This window comes from Astatotilapia calliptera, chromosome 11, assembly GCF_900246225.1.
Source record: "Astatotilapia calliptera chromosome 11, fAstCal1.2, whole genome shotgun sequence".
Lineage (NCBI taxonomy): Eukaryota > Metazoa > Chordata > Actinopteri > Cichliformes > Cichlidae > Astatotilapia > Astatotilapia calliptera.
In genome coordinates this window covers 21,562,539-21,582,617 of record NC_039312.1, presented here as the reverse complement: position 1 = coordinate 21,582,617, position 20,079 = coordinate 21,562,539, and the positions used below count along the sequence as shown (strand labels likewise).

At 42.6% G+C, this 20,079-nt stretch overlaps 1 protein-coding gene and 1 long non-coding RNA gene across 5 annotated transcripts; both read left to right on the top strand.

Annotated features, from left to right (window-relative positions):
- Nucleotides 1-6,748: 6,748 nt before the first annotated feature.
- Nucleotides 6,749-9,310, top strand: LOC113031792 (uncharacterized). Its single transcript, XM_026184210.1, has 2 exons — nucleotides 6,749-7,469; nucleotides 7,992-9,310. Exons 1-2 carry the CDS (start codon nucleotides 7,085-7,087, stop codon nucleotides 9,032-9,034), a joined length of 1,428 nt encoding a protein of 475 aa, XP_026039995.1. The 5' UTR covers nucleotides 6,749-7,084; the 3' UTR covers nucleotides 9,035-9,310.
- Nucleotides 9,311-10,962: 1,652 nt separating this feature from the next.
- LOC113031793 (uncharacterized) lies at nucleotides 10,963-14,942 on the top strand. Of its 4 annotated transcripts, none has more exons than XR_003273784.1 (5): nucleotides 10,963-12,455; nucleotides 12,547-12,629; nucleotides 12,677-13,045; nucleotides 13,285-13,671; nucleotides 13,833-14,942. It is a non-coding gene; the product is annotated as an uncharacterized LOC113031793 (long non-coding RNA). The 4 variants fall into 4 exon arrangements; XR_003273786.1 differs by having other exon boundaries at nucleotides 10,973-12,285; nucleotides 12,406-12,455; nucleotides 13,285-14,942; XR_003273785.1 differs by having other exon boundaries at nucleotides 10,968-12,285; nucleotides 12,406-12,629; nucleotides 13,285-14,942.
- Nucleotides 14,943-20,079: the final 5,137 nt, after the last annotated feature.

The following is a 20,079-nucleotide window of genomic DNA, read 5'->3' as shown; positions in this document are numbered from 1 at the left end:
TTTTCTCATTTCAGTTTAGCTTCTTTTTTCTTTTTTTTTGAAAATGTTTCGTTTTAGTTCAGTTTCTATTAGTTTTAGTTTTTATTAATTATTATTTCATGAAGGGAATATGTCAGGGGCCAGATTTCAGAAACACAGTACAGGTAATACAGTAAAAACACAACTTTATTTTAAAAGCAGTTGACTCAGTCTTGTAGACATCCAACGTCTCAATAAGACATCTATCAAAGCCTTATATAGCAAGTTTTAAATATATATTCGATCTATCCTTCAAGCTCAGGAGCTTACGGGTCCTGCACAGAATCTTAGCTGTTCCTAGGACTGCAGTCTTCTGGACAGAGATCTCAGGTGTTGTTCCTGGGCTCTTCTTCGCTTGTCTACCACCACTATGTCCGATTGGTTAGCCACCAACATTTTGTCCGTCTGTATCTAGGAGTCCCACAGAATCTTAGCTCAGTCATTCTTGACCAACCATTTTGACCTCAGGACTTCCAGGCCATACACTCCACAGATGGTCCTGTGTACTACGCTGACCACTTGGTTATAGCTTTACATGTATGCCCTGCCTGCTAGCATCTTACACCCTCCTGTTATGTGCTGGATTGTCTCAGAGGCATCTTAACACAGCCTGCACCTGGGGTCTTGCCTGGTGTGATAGACCCCAGCCTCTGTGGATCTTGTCCTTAGAGCTTGTTTCTGTGTTGCCATGATTAGTGCCTCCATACTGGATTCCTCGATTGTCTGTAGTGCTGTATTGACTTCCTCTAGTAGACCCTCAGAGGGTGGTGGTTACTTCTACAAGATTACTTCACATAATCTTGGTAACCGGCTACCGAGGGTCCAAGTTTCCAGGTTGGCGATGATCCTATCTTTCAGGTCAGTTCCTCTTGCTCAGTTAGCATAAGATAAGATAAGATAAGATAACCTTTATTAGTCCCACACGTGGGAAATTTGTTTTGTCACAGCAGGAAGTGGACAGTGCAAAAGTTATGACGCAAAAATTAGAATACAATAAGAATAAATACAGTACACAACTGTACAGAATAGAATAAAATAATATACTATATACAGTAGAATAAAATAGAATAAAAATATACAATAAGATAAAAATAGAATACGAATGCTATATACAACTGAGTAAAAATACAACGATGCCAGAAAAGATTATTGCAATTAGTGTTATTGCACATGTGTGGATGTGTGTTTGTTCAGTTAAAGTCTTTGTTGTGGAGTCTGACAGCAGTGGGGAGGAAAGACCTGCGAAATCTCTCCGTCCCACACCGTGGGTGCCGCAGTCTCCCACTGAAGGAGCTGCTCAGTGCTGTCACAGTCTGCTGCATGGGGTGGGAGACGTTGTCCAACAGGGATGACAGCTTAGCTGCCATTCTCCTGTCACTCACCACCTCCACTGGGTCCAGAGGGCATCCTAGAACAGAGCTGGCCCTTCGGATCACCCTGTTCAGTCTCTTCCTGTCCCCAGCAGAGATGCTGCCGCCCCAGCAGACCACACCATAAAAGATAGCAGAAGCCACCACAGAGTCATAGAAGGTCTTCAGGAGTGGGCCCTCCACCCCAAACGACCTGAGTCTCCGCAGCAGGTACAGCCTGCTCTGCCCTTTCCTGTAGAGGGCGTCTGAGTTATGAGTCCAGTCCAGTCTGTTGTTCAGATGAACACCAAGGTACCTGTAGCTGTCCACAGCCTCAATGTCCATACCCTGGATGTTCAGTGGTTGCAGTGGAGAATGCTTGTGCCTGCGGAAGTCTACCACCAGCTCCTTGGTTTTACTGGCGTTGATCTGGAGGTAGTTCAGCTGGCACCAGTCCACAAAGTCTTGAGTCAGTCCTCTGTACTCCTTGTTGTCCCCATCAGTGATGAGGCCGACTATTGCAGAGTCATCAGAGAACTTCTGCAGGAAGCACTGGGTGGAATTGTGGGAGAAGTCTGCAGTGTAGATGGTGAAGAGGAACGGAGCCAGAACCGTTCCCTGTGGGGGCCCCCGTACTGCAGACGACCCTGTCCGACACACAGCCCTGAGTCCTCACATACTGTGGTCGGTCGGTGAGGTAGTCCAAAATCCAGGTAGTGAGGTGATGGTCCACTCCAGAGTTCTCCAGCTTGTCCTTCAGAACCGAGGGAAGAATAGTGTTGAAGGCACTGGAGAAATCAAAGAACATGATTCTCACAGTGCTTCCAGCGGTCTCCAGGTGAGCGAGGGAACGATGTAGGAGGTGAATGACGGCATCATCCGCGCCAATGCCAGGCTGGTAGGCAAACTGAAGTGGGTCCAGTGATGAGCTTGTTAGGCGCCGAAGCTGAGCCAGGACCAACCGCTCCAGGGTCTTCATCAGGTGGGATGTCAGAGCCACCGGCCTGTAGCTGTTGAGGTCCTTGGGGCGTGAAGTCTTTGGCACTGGTACAACACAGGAGGTTTTCCAGAGCTGTGGGACTCTTCCCAACCTCAGGCTCAGGTTGAAGAGGTGCTCCATCACCCCACACAGTTGGTCCGCGCAGGACCTGACGACCCTCGAGCTGATGCCATCTGGGCCCGCTGCCTTCTTGCCATTAATCCTCCTCAGTTCCCTCCTAACCTGGGTGGTTGAGAGAGACAGGCTGGAGCCTTGTGTTGAGTGTGTATTGGATGCTGTTGTTGGGGGTGGGGGGGAGTGAGCAGGGTGAATAGAGGAGGTGTGAAGTGTCTGAGGTGTCAGAGGTGGAACAGCAGCAGTGGGGGTGGGTGAGTCTGCAGCCGATGTTGTAGACTGTCTCATGGTTGAATCAAATCTGTTGAAGAAATGATTCAGTTCATTTGCCCACCTCACATCCCTCCCAGGCAGAGAGTTCTGCTGTTTGTGGCCTGAGATGGTTCTGAGGCCTCTCCAGACTTCACCAACGTTGTTTTGCTGAAGCTGGTTCTCCATCTTCTGCCTGTAGCTGTCCTTCCCATTCCTTATCAGTCCCCTCAACTCTCTCTGCACCCTTTTCAACTCCTCTTTGTCTTTGGATTTGAAGGCCCTCCTCTTCTGCTTGAGGACAGCTTTAATTTCTGGGGTAAACCAAGGTTTGTTGTTGGAGAAACACCGTACAGTCCTGGTAGGTACGGTGTTATCCACACAGAAATTAATATAGTCAGTAATGCATGTAGTAAGGCTGTCGATGTCCTCTCCATGGTCGTCACAGATCACCTCCCACACAGTCGACTCAAAACAGTCCTTAAGAGCCTCCTCGCTCTCCTCTGACCATCTCTGCACTGTGCGGGTGGCTGGTGGCACCCTGCGCACTAAGGGCTCATACACAGGGACAAGGTGCACCAGGTTGTGGTCAGATTTGCCCAGTGGAGGGAGAGGTGATGAACTGTATGCCTCTTCAGCATTGGCATACAGTAAGTCCAGTGTTTTATTGTCTCTGGTTGAGCAGGTCACATACTGGGTGAAGGTGGGCAGTGTGGAGTCCAAAGAGGCATGATTGAAGTCCCCTGATATTATGAGAAGGGCTCTCGGAGATTGTGTTTGCAGTCTGCTGACCACTGAGTGGAGAGTGTCACAGGCTGCATCCGCGTTGGCCGAGGGGGGGACATACGCTGTTATTGCGATAACATGCGAGAATTCCCGGGGCAGATAGTACGGACGCATGCTAACGGCTAACAGCTCAATGTCTCTGCTGCAGAGTTGTTCTTTCACAGTGATGTGCCCAGGGTTACACCATCTGTCGTTCACAAAAACTGCCAGTCCCCCTCCTTTCCTCTTACCGCTCTCTCTCGTCCTGTCCGCTCGCAGCATCTGAAATCCCGGTAGTGTCAAGCTTGTGTCCGGAGTTAGCGGTGTTAGCCACGACTCCGTTAGCATCATGATGCTACATTGCCGGTACTCCCTCTGTGACCAGGTTAGCGACGTGAGCTCATCCATCTTATTGGGCAAAGATCTTACGTTTCCAATGATTACAGAAGGAAGAGATGGTCGATAACGTCTCCTTCTCGGGCGACGGCGCTCCTTCTCAGCACGACACCCCCGTCTTTTCCTCCTCAGCTCGCTGGGAATGTCGGGTCTGTCCGCCGGCAGTACCGCTGCGGGACGCAGCGCTAACAGCTGATCCTTACTGTAAACAAAGGATCCCTGCTCTGGGTCCCCAGACACGCGTGAAAAAAGTAGAAATAAACTAAGAAAAACGACCAGAACTAGCACAAAACGGTAGAACATGGTTGCAGAGTCTAATTACTGATACGTTAGTTATAAAAAATTACGAGAAGAAAAGATAAGAAAGAAAGAAACTCAGATTGAGCAGAGCTGCTGTAACAGGCTGCCGCACACGGGGCACATGTTAAATGTTAACATGAACTCCCTCGCTGAAACAGATCACATACAGTGGACTTGTTCCTCACCCTTCTTACTACTTTCAGTGTTTCTTTTTCATTCTTGCTTATGTGACAAAGGCTTCTGATTTTCAGCGCTCAATAGCCATGGGTCATACATACATACATACTGACTTCAAACTTTTCCACAATTTCTAAATAGTTTTCTTCCCTCTGGTCACGTCTCAGAAAACTTTTGTTAGAACACCTTCCACACTTCCACTGATTTGTGGATTTGTGGATGGGGAGAAACGCTTTGGGGAGAGACGTCAGGTGGCAGCGGCGGTACGTCACAGACTTAAGGACTATGTCGGGAGGGACTGAGCAGCTCGACGGTTTTTATGTGAAATAAATTATATTTTAGAACCCTATATTTTATATTTCCTTGGTACCTCCACTACTCTTCCTGTTTAAGAAGGGTTTCCCTTTTTAGACTTAGAAGAGACTAATAATTAAAAACAGAACATATGTTGTCTTTATCCCGGGCCTGATATATGACTGAGCGTCAGCATAGAGCACTCAGGTGTGTGTTAACAAAATGCTACACCTCTCAGGAGAGGATTTCCCAGCAAATTTATCCCAACGCCAAATGGTGCAATGTTCAGAAAAAACGGCAAAACACCTGATGTCTACATCTCAAACTGTACAGGTCCTTGGTGAACTGAAGCAATATTGTGGAGTGTAGAAGAGTGGATCAAAATTTCTCCACAATAATGTCACAGAATGATATTGTGATAAAGAAAACTGGCTTATCGAGGTTGAAACTATATGTTCGGGCACCATGTCTCTCATATATTTTATTAAGGTTTCATTTTTAAAAAGCCGACACTTTAAATCGGGGTCCCCATCCCAGTCCGCAAGGGCCGGTGTCCCTGCAGGTTTTAGATGTGTGCTTGATCCATCACAGCTGATGTAAATGGCTAAATGACCTCTTGAAGTTCTCCAGAGGCCTGGTAATGAACTAATCAATGTGATTCAGGTGTGTTGACCCAGGGTGAGATCTAAAACCTGCAGGGACACCGGCCCTTGTGGACTGGGATTGGGGACCCCTGCTTTAAATGTTTTCGCTTTTAGTGGCATCTAAAGTAGGGTGACCATATTTTGATTTCCAAAAAAGAGGACACTTGGCTCAGTCATGAAGAACTTGCTTAAAGAAACATAAAATTGGCCAGGTATTATAGGAAAAGCCATAAAGCCTTTGAATGAAAACAAACGCTGTTGTAACAGTGATGTACACTGTCTTGTTAGTATATGTATGATTTCTATACATTTTACATCAGATGAAAACTTTGGTTGTAAGATTCCCTGTTAATGCCCTACCTGGCCCCCCTGACAAAGTTTTGCTAGACCCGCCCCTGCACAGTTGCCAGCTGTCAGCTGTAGAAAAGGATCCTGGTGTTATTTGTCTCTCAGAAACAGTTCATAACTTCCCTTCAACTCATTCATGTCACCTAAAAGGTAAACCTGTTTCTCCATCATCTGTTCAGCTCTGATGATTCAGTAAGGACATCTCCTGGTTTCATCTTCATGTTTCAAACATCAGCTGATACTAGAAAGTACGGTGGCCCCTAGAGACAAAGCACGTACAAACTCCAAAACACTTGCAAACTCCAAAACACTTGCAAATTCCAAAACACATGCAAACTCCAAAACACTTGCAAACTAAAAAACACATGCAAACTCCAAAACACGTACAAATTCCAAAACACGTACAAATTCCAAAACACTTGCAAAATCCAAAACACGCACAAATTCCAAAACACTTGCAAAATCCAAAACACGTACAAATTCCAAAACACTTGCAAAATCCAAAACACTTGCAAACTAAAAAACACATGCAAATTCCAAAACACAAATTTGGTTTTGGAAACAAATTAAAACGTACAGCTCTGCTATCACTTCCAACATAAATGAAGACAGAAAACTAAACAGCAGTGACGTTTGTAGGGTTACTGAAGTTGGGCTAGCTGGTATATAATGATGTGCTACGTGACCGCTAGCGACACAGCTATGTTAGCATAATATAAACAAGCTAACTTTTTTTCCACTCGATAAAAGTTAACGTGAGTTTTCTCGGTGGTCAGGAACAAATGTAATCGCATGGCAGGATGCTGTAAAAGGACCAAACTTCAGCCAGGAGAACAACTGAGATAATCCATCCACAATACGAGGTTAGTCATTCATATACTGCTGCATGGGCTGGGCTGTAGTTACATCCTAAGGTTTTAAAAACTGAGCTTAAATAAATGATTAGCGGTAATAAAAGCCGAGGGAGGTCAACGGGGATCACTGACTGTTTTAGGAGCTTTTTGAGATCAAATAGAAGAAAATACAAAACATTAAACATGTTAACAACACAAAAGCCATATTAAACGCAGACTACTTTAGGCCCGGAAGTAGGATTCGTCACGTCATCACTTAACAATCAGATAGATTTCTTCTGAGCCAACAGGGTAAGCAGTTTGAGCAGGAGCACTCAACCCCTCAGGTCATCTCTTATTCACCCTAATGGCATTCGTGCTATTATTGCAGCAGCAAAATTCAGAAAATCCAGGTTTTTCTATGTGTTACTATCCACAGGTTTCTGTAAGAGCGTACGTAGGCTGCCATGACAGACCACTACTTCCGTTGTCCGGTTTTATACTTCCGGTTACTCAAAGCGAGACCCAGCGTTCAGTCGTTGCTAACAACAAAATCAGTTACTTTGTGCGGTAATAAGTGGCTTTACCTGTTCGAAGATGAGCTCGGGTTCAACGTGTGCTGTCGTCGGCTGCCACAATAATTCAAGAAAACTGAAAAACGCATTAGAAACATTTTGTCTTGAGCATCAACAACTTCGAAAGGCCTGTCCGTGCCCACCGCCCTACGCACTGCACTCTATGCCGCGGAAGGAGGATCGGAAACTGGCGTGGCTGGCAGCTTTAAGACTCAAACACCCTCCAAAGAGAGTTTATGTTTGCTCCTTTCATTTTATCGATAAAAAGCCCACAGAGCTACACCCCGACCCGGAGCTTTATCTGGGCTATGACCGACCCCCACCGAAGAAAAGAAGAAGGCTCACTCGGACCACTTTGAGTGTGACAGCTTCCAGTAATACGAACAAAAACACAGAATCTGTACCCGGTAAGTGAAAGTGTAAATGTGGTTTGCCACCGTTTCGCATTTTAAACACGCAATTCTTTACTTTTACTAAATAATAGCCTATGGTGAATGGCGTTAGTATCAGCACTAGCTGGTTATTAGCAGCAAAGTCTAAATTTTAACGAAAGTTTATAATAATAATAATAATGCCAAAAGATTAGCTCCAAGGGCTGTAAAAGTCTTAGGTTTGTGTTTATAAAGAACATGTTTTTTCAAGTCGAGAAAACTCAAGTAAAAAAGTTAAAGGCAACCTTTGCAAAATACCAACAGTTGTGACTTTTTTTAGAATGTAAAATAAAATCTAATCACATTAATTGAATAAAATTGTGACAAATTTTTAGGGGACTTAGGAACATTTTATGTTGACATTTATGATTTTGCATTTGTGTGAAAAAATGTAGAATGAGAAATTTCACTCAAATATAATAAGCTAAGTGACACTTTACAGTTTCTCTTATGCTAACAGTTTGACTGTACATCTGATCATATTTTTGTCTTATTCAGACTCCACAGTGTTACGTTCAGTGGAATTAGACCAGGCCAGCATCTCCACACAACCCCCTGAGCCACATCTGCACTCAGTCCACACACAGTGGGAGGATCCTTCGCAACAAGACCATCAATACTGCAACAGGTCTCGCAGAAAAGATGTGCAGGATAAGATGACTCAGTGTGATGAAGTTGCATATTTCATTCTTCAAAATGATGCAGACGCTTTGCTGTACACTGGGATAGCCTTAGAAACATTTAACACACTTGTGTCGACACTGGAAGGATATGACAACAATGAATTTACCATGCCTGTCCGAGATCAAGTCCTCATGACACTTATGAAATTAAAGAGTAACCGTGTAATAGGTGACCTAAGCCGCCAGTTTCATATATCACAAAGCATGGCCAGCAAGATCATCTCACACTGGTTAGACAAGCTAGAGGAAGTTCTCCGACCATTAATTCCATGGCTGCCAAAAGAAACTATTCAAGCAACTATGCCTGAAGCCTTCAAGAAGAACTTTCCAAATAGTACATGCATTATAGACTGCAGTGAGACCCTTTTACAGAAACCCAGAAATCTGGGCTCAAGAGGGGAATCATACAGCCATTATTATTCACACAACACAGTCAAATATTTGGTTGCTGTTGCACCATGTGGACTAATCATGTTTGTGTCTGCGGCATATGGCGGCCGATGTAGTGACAAATTCATCACAATGGACTCTGGAATATTAACATACCTAAAACCTGGTGATGAAGTCATGGCAGATAGAGGTTTTACAATTAAAGACTTACTCTTTGAGAGAAAAGTTAGATTAGTAATACCCGCTTTCACAAAAAAACGTAGACAGCTAACTGAGGAACAGGTAACATACACACGTCGGATTGCAAATGTAAGAATCCATGTTGAAAGAGCAATCAGACGCTTGAAAGTCTACAAAATACTTTCACAAATTGTTCCTATAAGCATGGCTCCTAAAGTAGACAAGATACTGAGAATATGTGCTGCTCTAGTGAACTTAAGAGAGGATCTCATTCGTGATACACAATAATTGTGTATGTTATGAACAATTGTGGACTCGGGGATATTAAGATGGTTACTCAGGACATAAAGTTGCGTAGTGTAATGTAATTATTTTAAAATTTGATGTACATATATGTAGAGAGTAAATAATTCCAGGTCTCACTTTTTTATCTTGTGTTCTAGATGAAAGGTTATGTGATACAGTGTGTGTGTGCGTATGTATGTATGTATGTATGTATGTGTATATATAAAACAATTGCAATCAATCAATTGAACAATTATTACTTTTTTATTCAACCACAATGTGATAAATTTCTTAAATGAAAAAAAAATGTTTTTCTCAAATCTACAATAATTAGTTGTGCATTCTTGACATTTTTTTGTGTTGGAAGATTACAGAAATACAGAACTATTCACAACATTTAATGTTGTCAGTTTGTCATTCATTTCCCACCATATGTTACAACTACGTACATTTTAGTTGTATTGAAATATTTAACAGATTTCATATTGAATGTCTCCTTTCATTCACAAGACAGAGACCAAACTCTGCAGACATGTTGGTGTCTGACTGTCCCATTTATAGTTGTAACATGTATTAAAGCTTGCCCATTATCTTCAAGTATCTCTCATTTAACTGAAACCGTCCTGCTGCATACTCCTCTACAAGTCGAGGTAAGAAATATGAGAAGTAAAACCCTCTCAAGCGTTTTACTTGTTCCTTTACAAATGCTTCATCATATTGCACTGTAAATGAAACATGCTCAGTAGGTGTCCAGATCACAAGTGTGGCAGTCTTGAGCCCTGTGCAAAACATTGTAAGTTGCACTTGCATGTAATAGCCTCTGCTGCCAGTTTTCTGCAGCTGCAGTTCTCCATCTACCAGTTTGATATCGCTGCATTTCTGGGTAAGCTGCTCCGTGAGTGAAGGATAAGTCTGCACAGGACATTTTATTTCTAGAAGCACATCTGAGTCAATGACCCCGTCAGGACTCGCAGAGAGCCATGGCTCCTGGATGCTGATAACACTACCCATGTGAAGGATGTTCATACCCTGTTCTTTCAGCTGATGACAAGCTTTAACTTCATTTTCTTTACCATAGTTTGTTTCATAATTCCCACGAAAGGAAGGGTACATGTGCTCAGATAAAAATTTGTCATTTTTTGTGGTGGCACGTACTGGAACTTTTTTAGCAGAGCTTGCTGTAAGTCTGATTTTCCTGCAGTTGTGCCACAAATCAGATGCACTTTGCTCTTTTGTTTCTTCTTGTAATTGTTCTGCTTGCTCTTCAGAAACTTGAATGTATGCCTGGTAGAATGCCCTGCATGGATTACAGCTTAGTTTGTAACTGTGTGCTTGGTGTGGCTGAAAAAATTGCTCATCAACTTTACTGTTGCGGTGAGGACCTGCAGATGGTGAGGCATTGTAACACTTTCCAATTAATGTGTTCTTGAGGAGGAAAAGTGGCTTCACTGGTGCTTTGCTAACACTGTCAATAAAGTCTTGATGTGTAAGGTGATATGGTGTGTTAGGGAGAGATTGTGTCACTGCAGTCCGGGAGTTCACATCGTACTGCTGCTCTGCCCTGTGATGTCTGAAGTTTATCTGGCTTAGACATTTAGGTTCAAGGTTCTTTGCTGTCCCTGCATTCCACCTGCGCTGCTCGTCTGTACACGCAAGCCCTGTCTTTCCACTGATCGCAGCATTCTGCACCTGTAACAAATATTAATAGTTTTTTCTCACTGTCAATACTCAAGATTTAACATAACGAGGAAGTTTACACTAACAAAAGCAGTACACGGTTGGTGTCCTGCATGTTATAGATATGACCCTGGGTCAATACACCTGAATCATATCCAAAACAGATATAAACACTGGCAAAGTCACCCATATTATCCATTTCATATTAATAGTCAGTTACTTTTTGATGCAGAAATATACATCCACAGTCTAATTTTTTTCAAAGTAGTGTGTGTGTACAAATATACATATAAACAAACATGTATTATACTACTCTGTGTCACTTCTTATAACTATAGTTTTTCTTGTCTTGTAAATTTGACCTTAATGTTCAGTCTTTTATTTTTTTTATATTTTATCTTCATGTGATTGTACAGCATACAGCCCACACAAAGTTAACGAGTGGCTTTCACATGTAAACAGTGCTCCACGTAATACTTGGCTAGATGGCAGTAGCGTGACTCCTTAATCACAGCCTTTGACCAGTCCAGTGTTTGTTTCAGTGATTTAAACATTGTGATATCCAGATAAGTGATATACCTTCCACAGAATAGCAGCCGCATGGCTACATGATCTCCCTAATCCGGCGATACAGGAACAGCCGACTGTCTCCACTACTCCACTTTCTCTTAGCATTGCCCATGCTAAGTGTTTCGCTTGATTAATACTCTGGCTCGGCTCTACAGCTGCTTTAAGAAAAATAAAGTCGCCTTGTTTGTTGAGCAGTACTTTATCAATTTTGTTGCTGTGCAGGTAATTATACGCCTCGGTGCTCTTGTAATTACGTAATTCCTCGCCATCAACGCCTTCGGAAAATACAAGGTAATTAATAATGTCGATGTAGCTAACATCGGGCCATAGTTTCATGTCATCTACCCACTCCGTGAGAAGTGACGGGTGAGGCACTGCAACTGAACTGTCCTCGCTGCTTTTTAAAACATCTTTACTGTGTATCCACCTTCGATGTGTTGCCATTTACTCCAGGTAAAACAAACTGCAGTGAGAGAAATCTTTATCAACAGTGAAGGTGTAACCCCGCAACTGTCAACAACAGCGCAAGCGGAAGTAAAAAACCGGCTTCCGCTATGAATCGGGGTAATGGCGCGAAATCAGAAATACTGTGGATAGAGCTTCGAAGTCTATGTGCACATTTAACCAAAACTACACGTTTAACAGATGCACTGGGCTGAGTGTTGTGCTTCTTGTTAGACTCCTAAAAATAATTTATTAATTAATTTATTTTTTTAAGAACCTAAAGTGTCAATTCTCATCAAATCAATTCTTCCCGTGTAGCAGCAGATGGCCTCTTAAGTAATTAATCGTGCTCCAATTCCTCCTATTGTCTTTTCTGCTACTTGAATACTGTAAAGTGATCGTCTGGTTCCAAAATGCTAAAAAATAAATGGTCAATCAGTTAATTGTTGCACTGTCCTTATTAGTTAACTTTTGTGCTTTATCTTTTTATTATAGATTGGACAGGCAAACGCAGGCAACCTCTTTCATCCATCAAGTGTTTGGCGGGTACCTAAGATCCAGAGGTAAGTCACTGTTTTTTAAGGTTTGATTTATTTTTCTTTTATTTGTCTTTTTATGTCTTACAGCTTGTGTGATACTCATAGCACTGATTTCTGTTTCTGTTAAACGTTTAAACTGCAAAGCTGTCTCAGATACATTTGACCCTTTTCTGGATATCACTCTGGAAATTAAGGTAATTGGACAACATTCAAAGTGACGTTGCTACTATGTATTCTCTGCATTATGGAGTGTGAGGTTTTTCCTCTCTCTCTCTGTTCATATAGACTGCTCCAAATGTCTCCAAAGCTCTGAAGCAGTTTGTCAAGCCAGAACAGCTGGATGGCGAAAATGCTTACAAATGCACCAAGTAAGTCAAAGAGATGCCAAACCATGATGAATGTTTGTTTCCTTCAGGTGCAAAAAAATGGTAACGGCCTCAAAAAGATTCACAATCCATCGCAGCGCCAATGTGCTCACCCTCTCACTCAAACGCTTTGCAGACTTCAGTGGAGGCAAAATCACAAAGTCAAATGGCCAATAGTGTCTGCTTAAGTCATAAAGATACATGACAGATGCTTTGTTTTATTATAAAACAGGATATTTGCATGTAATGTTTGAAATTCTTTGTGTGGTGGTCATCAGGATGTGAAGTATTTGGAGCATCTGGATCTGCGGCCCTTCATGTCTCAGTCCCACGGGGAGCCCCAGCTCTACAGGCTGTATGCTGTGCTGGTTCACTCTGGATTGAGTTGTCATGCTGGACACTATTTCTGCTATATTAAGGTACTGGCTGTGCCTGAATCTGTTTGAATGCTGCTGTTGCTTAGTACAAACAAACACACACCATAAACAACACATTTAAGCAGAAAACTGAATGCAAACAGAGAAAAATACTTTGTATGCATTGAAAGAAAGAAAAAAAAAAAAAGACCCCTATATAACCATAAGATTCTTCTTTTTAGCTCAAATTTAATTCAGAAACTGAATCTGCTGTGTCACATCTCTCTCATTCTGTCTCACAGGCCAGCAATTTGCAGTGGTTTCAGATGAATGACTCGTCCGTGTCAGTCAGTGACATTAGGACCGTTCTCAACCAGCAGGCATATGTCCTCTTCTACATCAAGTGAGTAAACATCGGTATTTTTAAACATTCTAGGCTTATTCCTTCAGTAGAACTTTTCCCATCATTATTTAATAATGTAGACATGTTTATTCCCACTTTTCTTGTAGAAAATGTATTATTATAACCTAATGTTATAATGTTGATGCTTTGTCATGGTTAATATTATATTATATTAATATTTCTTTTATTTATTTTGGCCACATCAGATCTCTGGCAGTAATCATGGCAGTTTGACGTCTACGGCTCCTGTTGCTAATGGAATAGGCAATGACCATAGCCAACCAAAGTAAGCCTAACACTGAACTAAAAAAAAATTATTGCTCTGCTGTCCATTTTATGCATTTAAATTTTTAAGTTTAGAGGAGTGATCTTAAAACTGTGCAGACTTTCCTCTCTGCCAGTGTGACAAAGCATTGCTCATATTGCTTTTGTATTTTATTTTTCCAGCAAAGATGCCTCATCCCAGGCTAGTTCTTCTCAGAGCATTCATCCTGCTGCTAATGAAAGCCAGGATTTCTCCACTCCTGTCACAAGGGGTAAAACTCCATCTGAACCCCTGCCTCACTGTACAGAATCCTCCGCCGTTAGCGCTTCACCCTCAGCTACTGCTACAACTACCCCTTCTGTTGCAGCTAAAGAATCTGCTTCCGCTCATTCTTCTTCTGGGCAAGATGGCAACCCTGCAGCCTTACCCCCTCAGCCGGGCTGCTCTCAAAGCACCAGTGGGGCCTCTGCAGCTCGACAGAAAGTTAGCGTAAGCAAGGATGAAGCCAAGGATCTACCACAAGATAAATGTGTTGTAATAGTAATTTTACAATGTATGTTGAAGGGATATTACTGCCCTCTGTTGGTGTGTCTGTGCATTACACTCAAAAGGTGTTCGTTAAAAACATCAGGTTATGGGCCCAGAGGTCGCCAAGGGAAGCTGCTAACACGTTTCTTTTGGGAGTCATAAACAGAATTGTGGGATTCACAATGGAAGATAGACTGTTTATTGACAAGCTGAGCGGACCGGAGAATTGGGCAACGTGGAAATTTCAACTGAAGCACCTGTTGAAGGCAAAAGGACTGTGGGGTATGGTACAGGAGACGGAGCAGTTAGCTGCGGATGCTAATGCCCAAGCACGAGCTGAATTTGAACGGAAGAAAGAAAAGGCATTTTCAGTGCTGGTACTGAATGTAAGTACACCCCAATTGTACTTGATAACAAACTGTAAGACCCCCAAAGAAGCATGGGAGATGCTAAAAGCACAGTTTGAAAGAGATACTGTTGCTAACAAGCTATTTCTGAAGAAGTACTTCCGGTGTGAAATGAAGGAAGGAGAACATCTCAATGATCATTTAAAGAGGATGAAGGAACTTACTGATCAGCTAGGGGCAATAGGTTCTGTAATTGAAGAGGAAGATCAAATTGTCACTAGGGCTGGGCAAAACGATTATTTTCCTAATCGATGAATCTAGCGATTAATTTTTCGATGCATCGATTAATCTAACGATTCATTTTTCAATCCGATTCGATTTCGATTCGATTAACGATTTTTTTCCCCATTATTTGACTTGTATAGCAATTTCACATTTATTAATTTATGTATATAAATGAAAAACACAAATCTATTCATTTGAAGACCTTTTAATAAAAAATAAAAAAATTGCAAAATAAAGTTGTAGAGGTCGTACAATCAATACAATAGAGATAGCATTTAACAAGAAATGAAATGTGCAAACATATATAAAATTAAGGAAAAGTTAACAAAACATTTCAAATAAATAGCAACAATGGTGTCTTTAAACAAACAAAATGTAATATTCACTTTGCTTTCTGCCAAAAAGTGCTCTTCCTTCACAAAACAAAATCCACAATAACATTGTACTACAATCTTCTGTTTTTAACAAAAAATTAAATGTTTTGCAAAACAAATATAACAAAGGAAATCATAGCAAAAAATTAATAATATACAAACAGCAGCAATGGCGTCTTTGAACAAATAATGAAATGACAAGTTTCCCCTAAGTAGGACTCTGTGATCAGACTTGTCCAAGCATCAGTGGTAAGGGAGATTTTGGATGTGGCTTTTTTTAGTTCATTCCTTAGTTTCTCCACTGAAGTTTCATACTTTCTCTCCATCATGCTTGTAAAATGACGCCTAGACGGCAGAGTGTAACCTGGTTGGAAAGTGGTCAGCATTTCTTTGAATCCCTCACCCACAGCAAGTGGTCTCTTGTCTTTTAAAATCATAGCTAAGACGCTCTCAGTAAGTACAGCCACCTCCTGGGGGGTGCATGGTGTACTTCTTCTCTGACAGTAGTCCTCCAGACTTTTCTGTTTATTCCTGAAATCATAAATCACACACAGCACACAGATGAATTCGAATAATTACAAAATAATTATATGGAAAGCATAATATCAAAATAATTTGATAAGGATCTGGTTGAGCTGGATGAATTAACGGGTAAAAACTAGCGTTAGTAAAAAAGTTGAAAACTTACGGTGGTTTGTCCTTTGCAGAAGCTGCTCCTGGATGCCGTCGTTTGAGGTGCTGGTGCATAGCCGTCGTGCTTTTATGATAGGCCATTTCCACCTCACAAAGCCGGCAAACGACTGAATCACTTCCTTTTCTGTTAAAATATCCCCATACTGTAGAACTGCGTGTTCGGGTGGAGTGATTTAAGTTGACTGCAACTGCCTCACTCATGATTCCGCTACTCGCTGCCGCCATGTCTTTTTTTGAAAGTGACGACGCATCGACGCAGATTTTTTTACGTCGACGTATTTTTTGCGTCGACGTAATCGATTACGTCGACGCGTTGTCCCAGCCCTAATTGTCACCCTTCTAGTGATGGGATTTCCGGCTCTTTTTAGAGATCCGGCTCTTTCGGTTCGGCTCACTAAAAAGAGCCGGCTCTTTCGGCTCCGAACCGGCTCTTCAGGCTGTTTTGTTACTTTAATTAATTTATTATTAACAATAATATAAAATTATGCACAAAAGGAATTACTAACGTAAAAACAAGTGGTTTTATTTATATATGTTTATATATAAATATATGCGGTGGCCCCTAGAGACAAAACACGTACAAACTCCAAAACACATTTCTAGCATGAACTGAACTTCCAAAGCAGAGCTACTAGATCACTTAAATTACACAATTGAAAGCATGTGTGTATTGTTTGTGTATTTATACACAGGCACTCATATATATATTCAAATAATTTAAAAAAAAGTTCATTTACCTGTTATTACCACACCAAATCCGGTCGTTGGTACTTGCTGGCTTGTGTAGCCACAAGATAACAAAGGCTCAACACTGCGCCCAGCATCCTGGAGCACTTCTGTTGTCTTTTGTACGTGTTTTGAGTTTTTATGTGCTTCTGAGTTTTTATATGCTTCTGAGTTTTTACGTGCTTCGGAGTTTGTACGTGTTTTTACATGTTTTGGAGTTTTTACGTGTTTTGGAGTTTGTACGTGTTTTTACGTGTTTTGGAGTTTGTACATGCTTCAGAGTTCGTACGTGATTTGAAGTTTGTATGTGCTTTGTCTCTAGGGGCCACCGTAAATATACTTTTATTTATTCACTCCACATAAAATGTAATAAATAAATCATATAATACAAAAATCAACTATTCACATTTCAAGTTTTAACTATTTAAATTTTCAGCTTTTTCCTTTCACAAATTTAAAGTGAAAAGAACACAAAACACTGCAAACCACAACACAATTAAATATAAATTATAATATGAAAACTAAAAGAACATGCACATTCTCTGTCATATGGACCTGCATGAATAAACTTTCTCAATCCTTTATCATCTGCAACCGAAAATAGTTGTGGATGATTACTATACCTTTCTAATGTTGTTGTCCCTGCCTCTCTTTCTCTCTCTCTGGCTCTGTTCCTGTGCTACTGAGTGTAACTACCGCCCCTCCCCCCTCTGCCCAGCGTAAAGCACAAGGCCCGCGTGCAGAGTGAAGTGGGAAAAAAGTGCGAGAGAGAGGCTGAGAGAAAGGAAAAAAAAAAAAAAAAAACCCACGTGACGGCTCGCGATAAGGAGCCGGCTCGCGTCGTTCACGTCAAAGAACCGGCTCTAAGAGCCATTTCGTTCGCGAACGACCCATCACTACACCCTAGTTTGCCACCCAGCTATGCAACTGTTGTTACTGCTTTGGAGACAAAGATGGACAGTCTGACACTACAGTTTGTTCAACAAGCCTTGATAAATGAGGAACAAAAGCGAGTGCTTACTGACAACACCACTGTGTCCAGTAGTGTATCAGCGATGTCATCTCAGATGCATAGAAATGAACAGAGTGGATCAAAAACAGTGGGAGCAAACAGCTCCGACTCATGGAGATGTTACAAATATGGGAAGGAAGGACATATCAAGCGTGATTGTCCAAGCATTAAAAAGAAATACAAGGCCCACAAGGCTAAAAGCGTGGTGTATAAGGACAAAGAGGACGCATTTGAGGGAGCTTTTGTTGTAAATGAGTCATGTAAAAGTGATGCACAACAAGAAGAATGGTTAATTGATTCAGGAGTGTCAAAACACATGACATGGAATAAAGAAGCTCTACAGAACTACCAAGAGTTTTCAGAACCACAAACAGTAAAACTCAGTGATGGCAGAGTAGTTGAGGCTTTAGGTCTGGGCAACATAACAATGAAAATGTCATTCAGAGTTAGTAATGGAAAAGATGCCACAATGTATGATGTGCTGTATGTTCCCAAGTTATCAATGAACCTTTTCTCAGTGGGAGCTGCTGCCAAGAAGGGAAACACAGTGAATTTCAAAAGGACTCATTGCTACATAAGAGGAAAGAATGGAGCTCTCCATAGAATGGGAACACAAAGATCTGACGGCTTGTATCAGCTGGATATTGAGGGAAACTGCACAACCTGTCATGGAGCGTCAACTGCTTCAGTTCCAGCAAGTATGTGGCATCAGCGCCTAGGTCACACTACAAATCTGAAAAGAGTAAAAAACTTGGTAAAAGGAGTTAGCCTTACAAATGAAGAGGAGGACATTTTTTGTGAAGCTTGTGTTGAGGGCAAATTATCAAGAAAACCTTACAAATCAGTGGGAGAAATACGAACAAAACGCAAGTTGCAATTAGTGCATAGTGACGTTTGTGGTCGTTTTCAAACTGAGTCACTACCCAGATAGCAAGGAGACATTGAACAGATGTTGATTTTCCATCTGAACCATCAGAATCGTCAGGATTGAAATATCAACACAAAACCAATGTTGAAACAACATTGAAAACGTATTCTACGCTAGATTCGACACAGCGAACACCATGAGACCGGACAGTGTGCGCACCGCGGATGACGTCAGTGTGCACACTGTGTCTGAGGAGGATGTGCGGAAGTGCTTCAGGAAGGTGAACGCGCGCAAAGCTACTGGTCCGGACGGGATTCCCGGCCGCGTCCTCAAGTCATGCGCGGCTCAGCTGGCTGGAGTGTTCACACACATCTTCAACCTTTCCCTCTCTCTGTCTGTAGTCCCAGCCTGCTTCAAAATGGCCACCATCGTCCCTGTACCCAAATCCTCCACCATCTCCTCATTGAACGACTGGCGACCTGTAGCCCTGACCCCCATCGTGAGCAAATGCTTCGAGAAGCTGGTCAGGGACTTCATCTGCTCTGCACTACCAGACTCACTGGACCCTCTACAGTTCGCATACCGCCACAACAGGTCCACTGATGATGCCATAGCCCTGACACTACATACTGCCCTGTCACACCGGCAGAAGAGAGACACGTATGTGAGAATGCTGTTTGTAGATTACAGCTCAGCATTCAACACCATTGTTCCCTCGAAGCTGGACAGGAAACTGCTGGATCTAGGACTGAGCAGCTCCCTCTGCAGCTGGATCCTTAGCTTCCTGTCTGACAGACGCCAGGTGGTCAGACTGGGCAGCATCACCTCATCCCCCATCACACTGAACACTGGTGCTCCACAGGGGTGTGTACTGAGCCCTCTCCTGTACTCACTCTACACCTACGACTGCACAGCCACTAGCAACTCCAACATCATTGTGAAGTTTGCGGACGACACTACAGTTGTGGGTCTTATCACCAATGGTGATGAGACGGCTTACAGGGAGGAGGTCAGCGCCCTGACCCACTGGTGTCAAGACAACCATCTCACCCTCAACGTCGCAAAGACAAAGGAGTTGATAGTGGACTTCCGGAGGTGCAGAGAAGTACACACCCCCATCACCATCAACGGAGCTGCTGTGGAGAGAGTGAGCAGCTTCCGGTTCCTTGGAGTACATCTGGCTGAGGATCTTACGTGGTCAGTACACATAAACAAAACAGTGAAGAAGGCGCAGCAGCGCCTCTTCTTTCTCAGGAGACTGAAAAGATTCGGCATGAGCCCCCGCATCCTCAGGACCTTCTATCACTGTGCCATTGAGAGCATCCTCACTGGATGCATCACCACCTGGTATGGCAACAGCACCGCCTACAACTGCAAAGCTCTCCAGCGAGTAGTGCGGTGCTCTGAACGGATAATTGGAGGTGAGCTTCCCTCCCTCCAAGACATCTACAGGAAGCGCTGCCTGAGGAAAGCGGGGAGGATCATCAAGGACTCCAGTCACCCCAGCCATAAACTGTTCAGACTGCTTCCATCAGGAAGGAGGTTCTGCAGCATCCAGTCCCGTACCAGCAGACTGAGAGACAGCTTTTTCCACCA

What these genes read in the sequence shown, in the direction of transcription:
- LOC113031792 (XM_026184210.1), top strand. Translation starts at nt 7,085, where the DNA reads ATGAGCTCGGGTTCAACGTGTGCTGTCGTCGGCTGCCACAATAATTCA. An exon ending in AAACACAGAATCTGTACCCG is followed by an intron (nt 7,470 to 7,991) that starts GTAAGTGAAAGT and finishes TGTCTTATTCAG; the next exon opens with ACTCCACAGTGTTACGTTCA.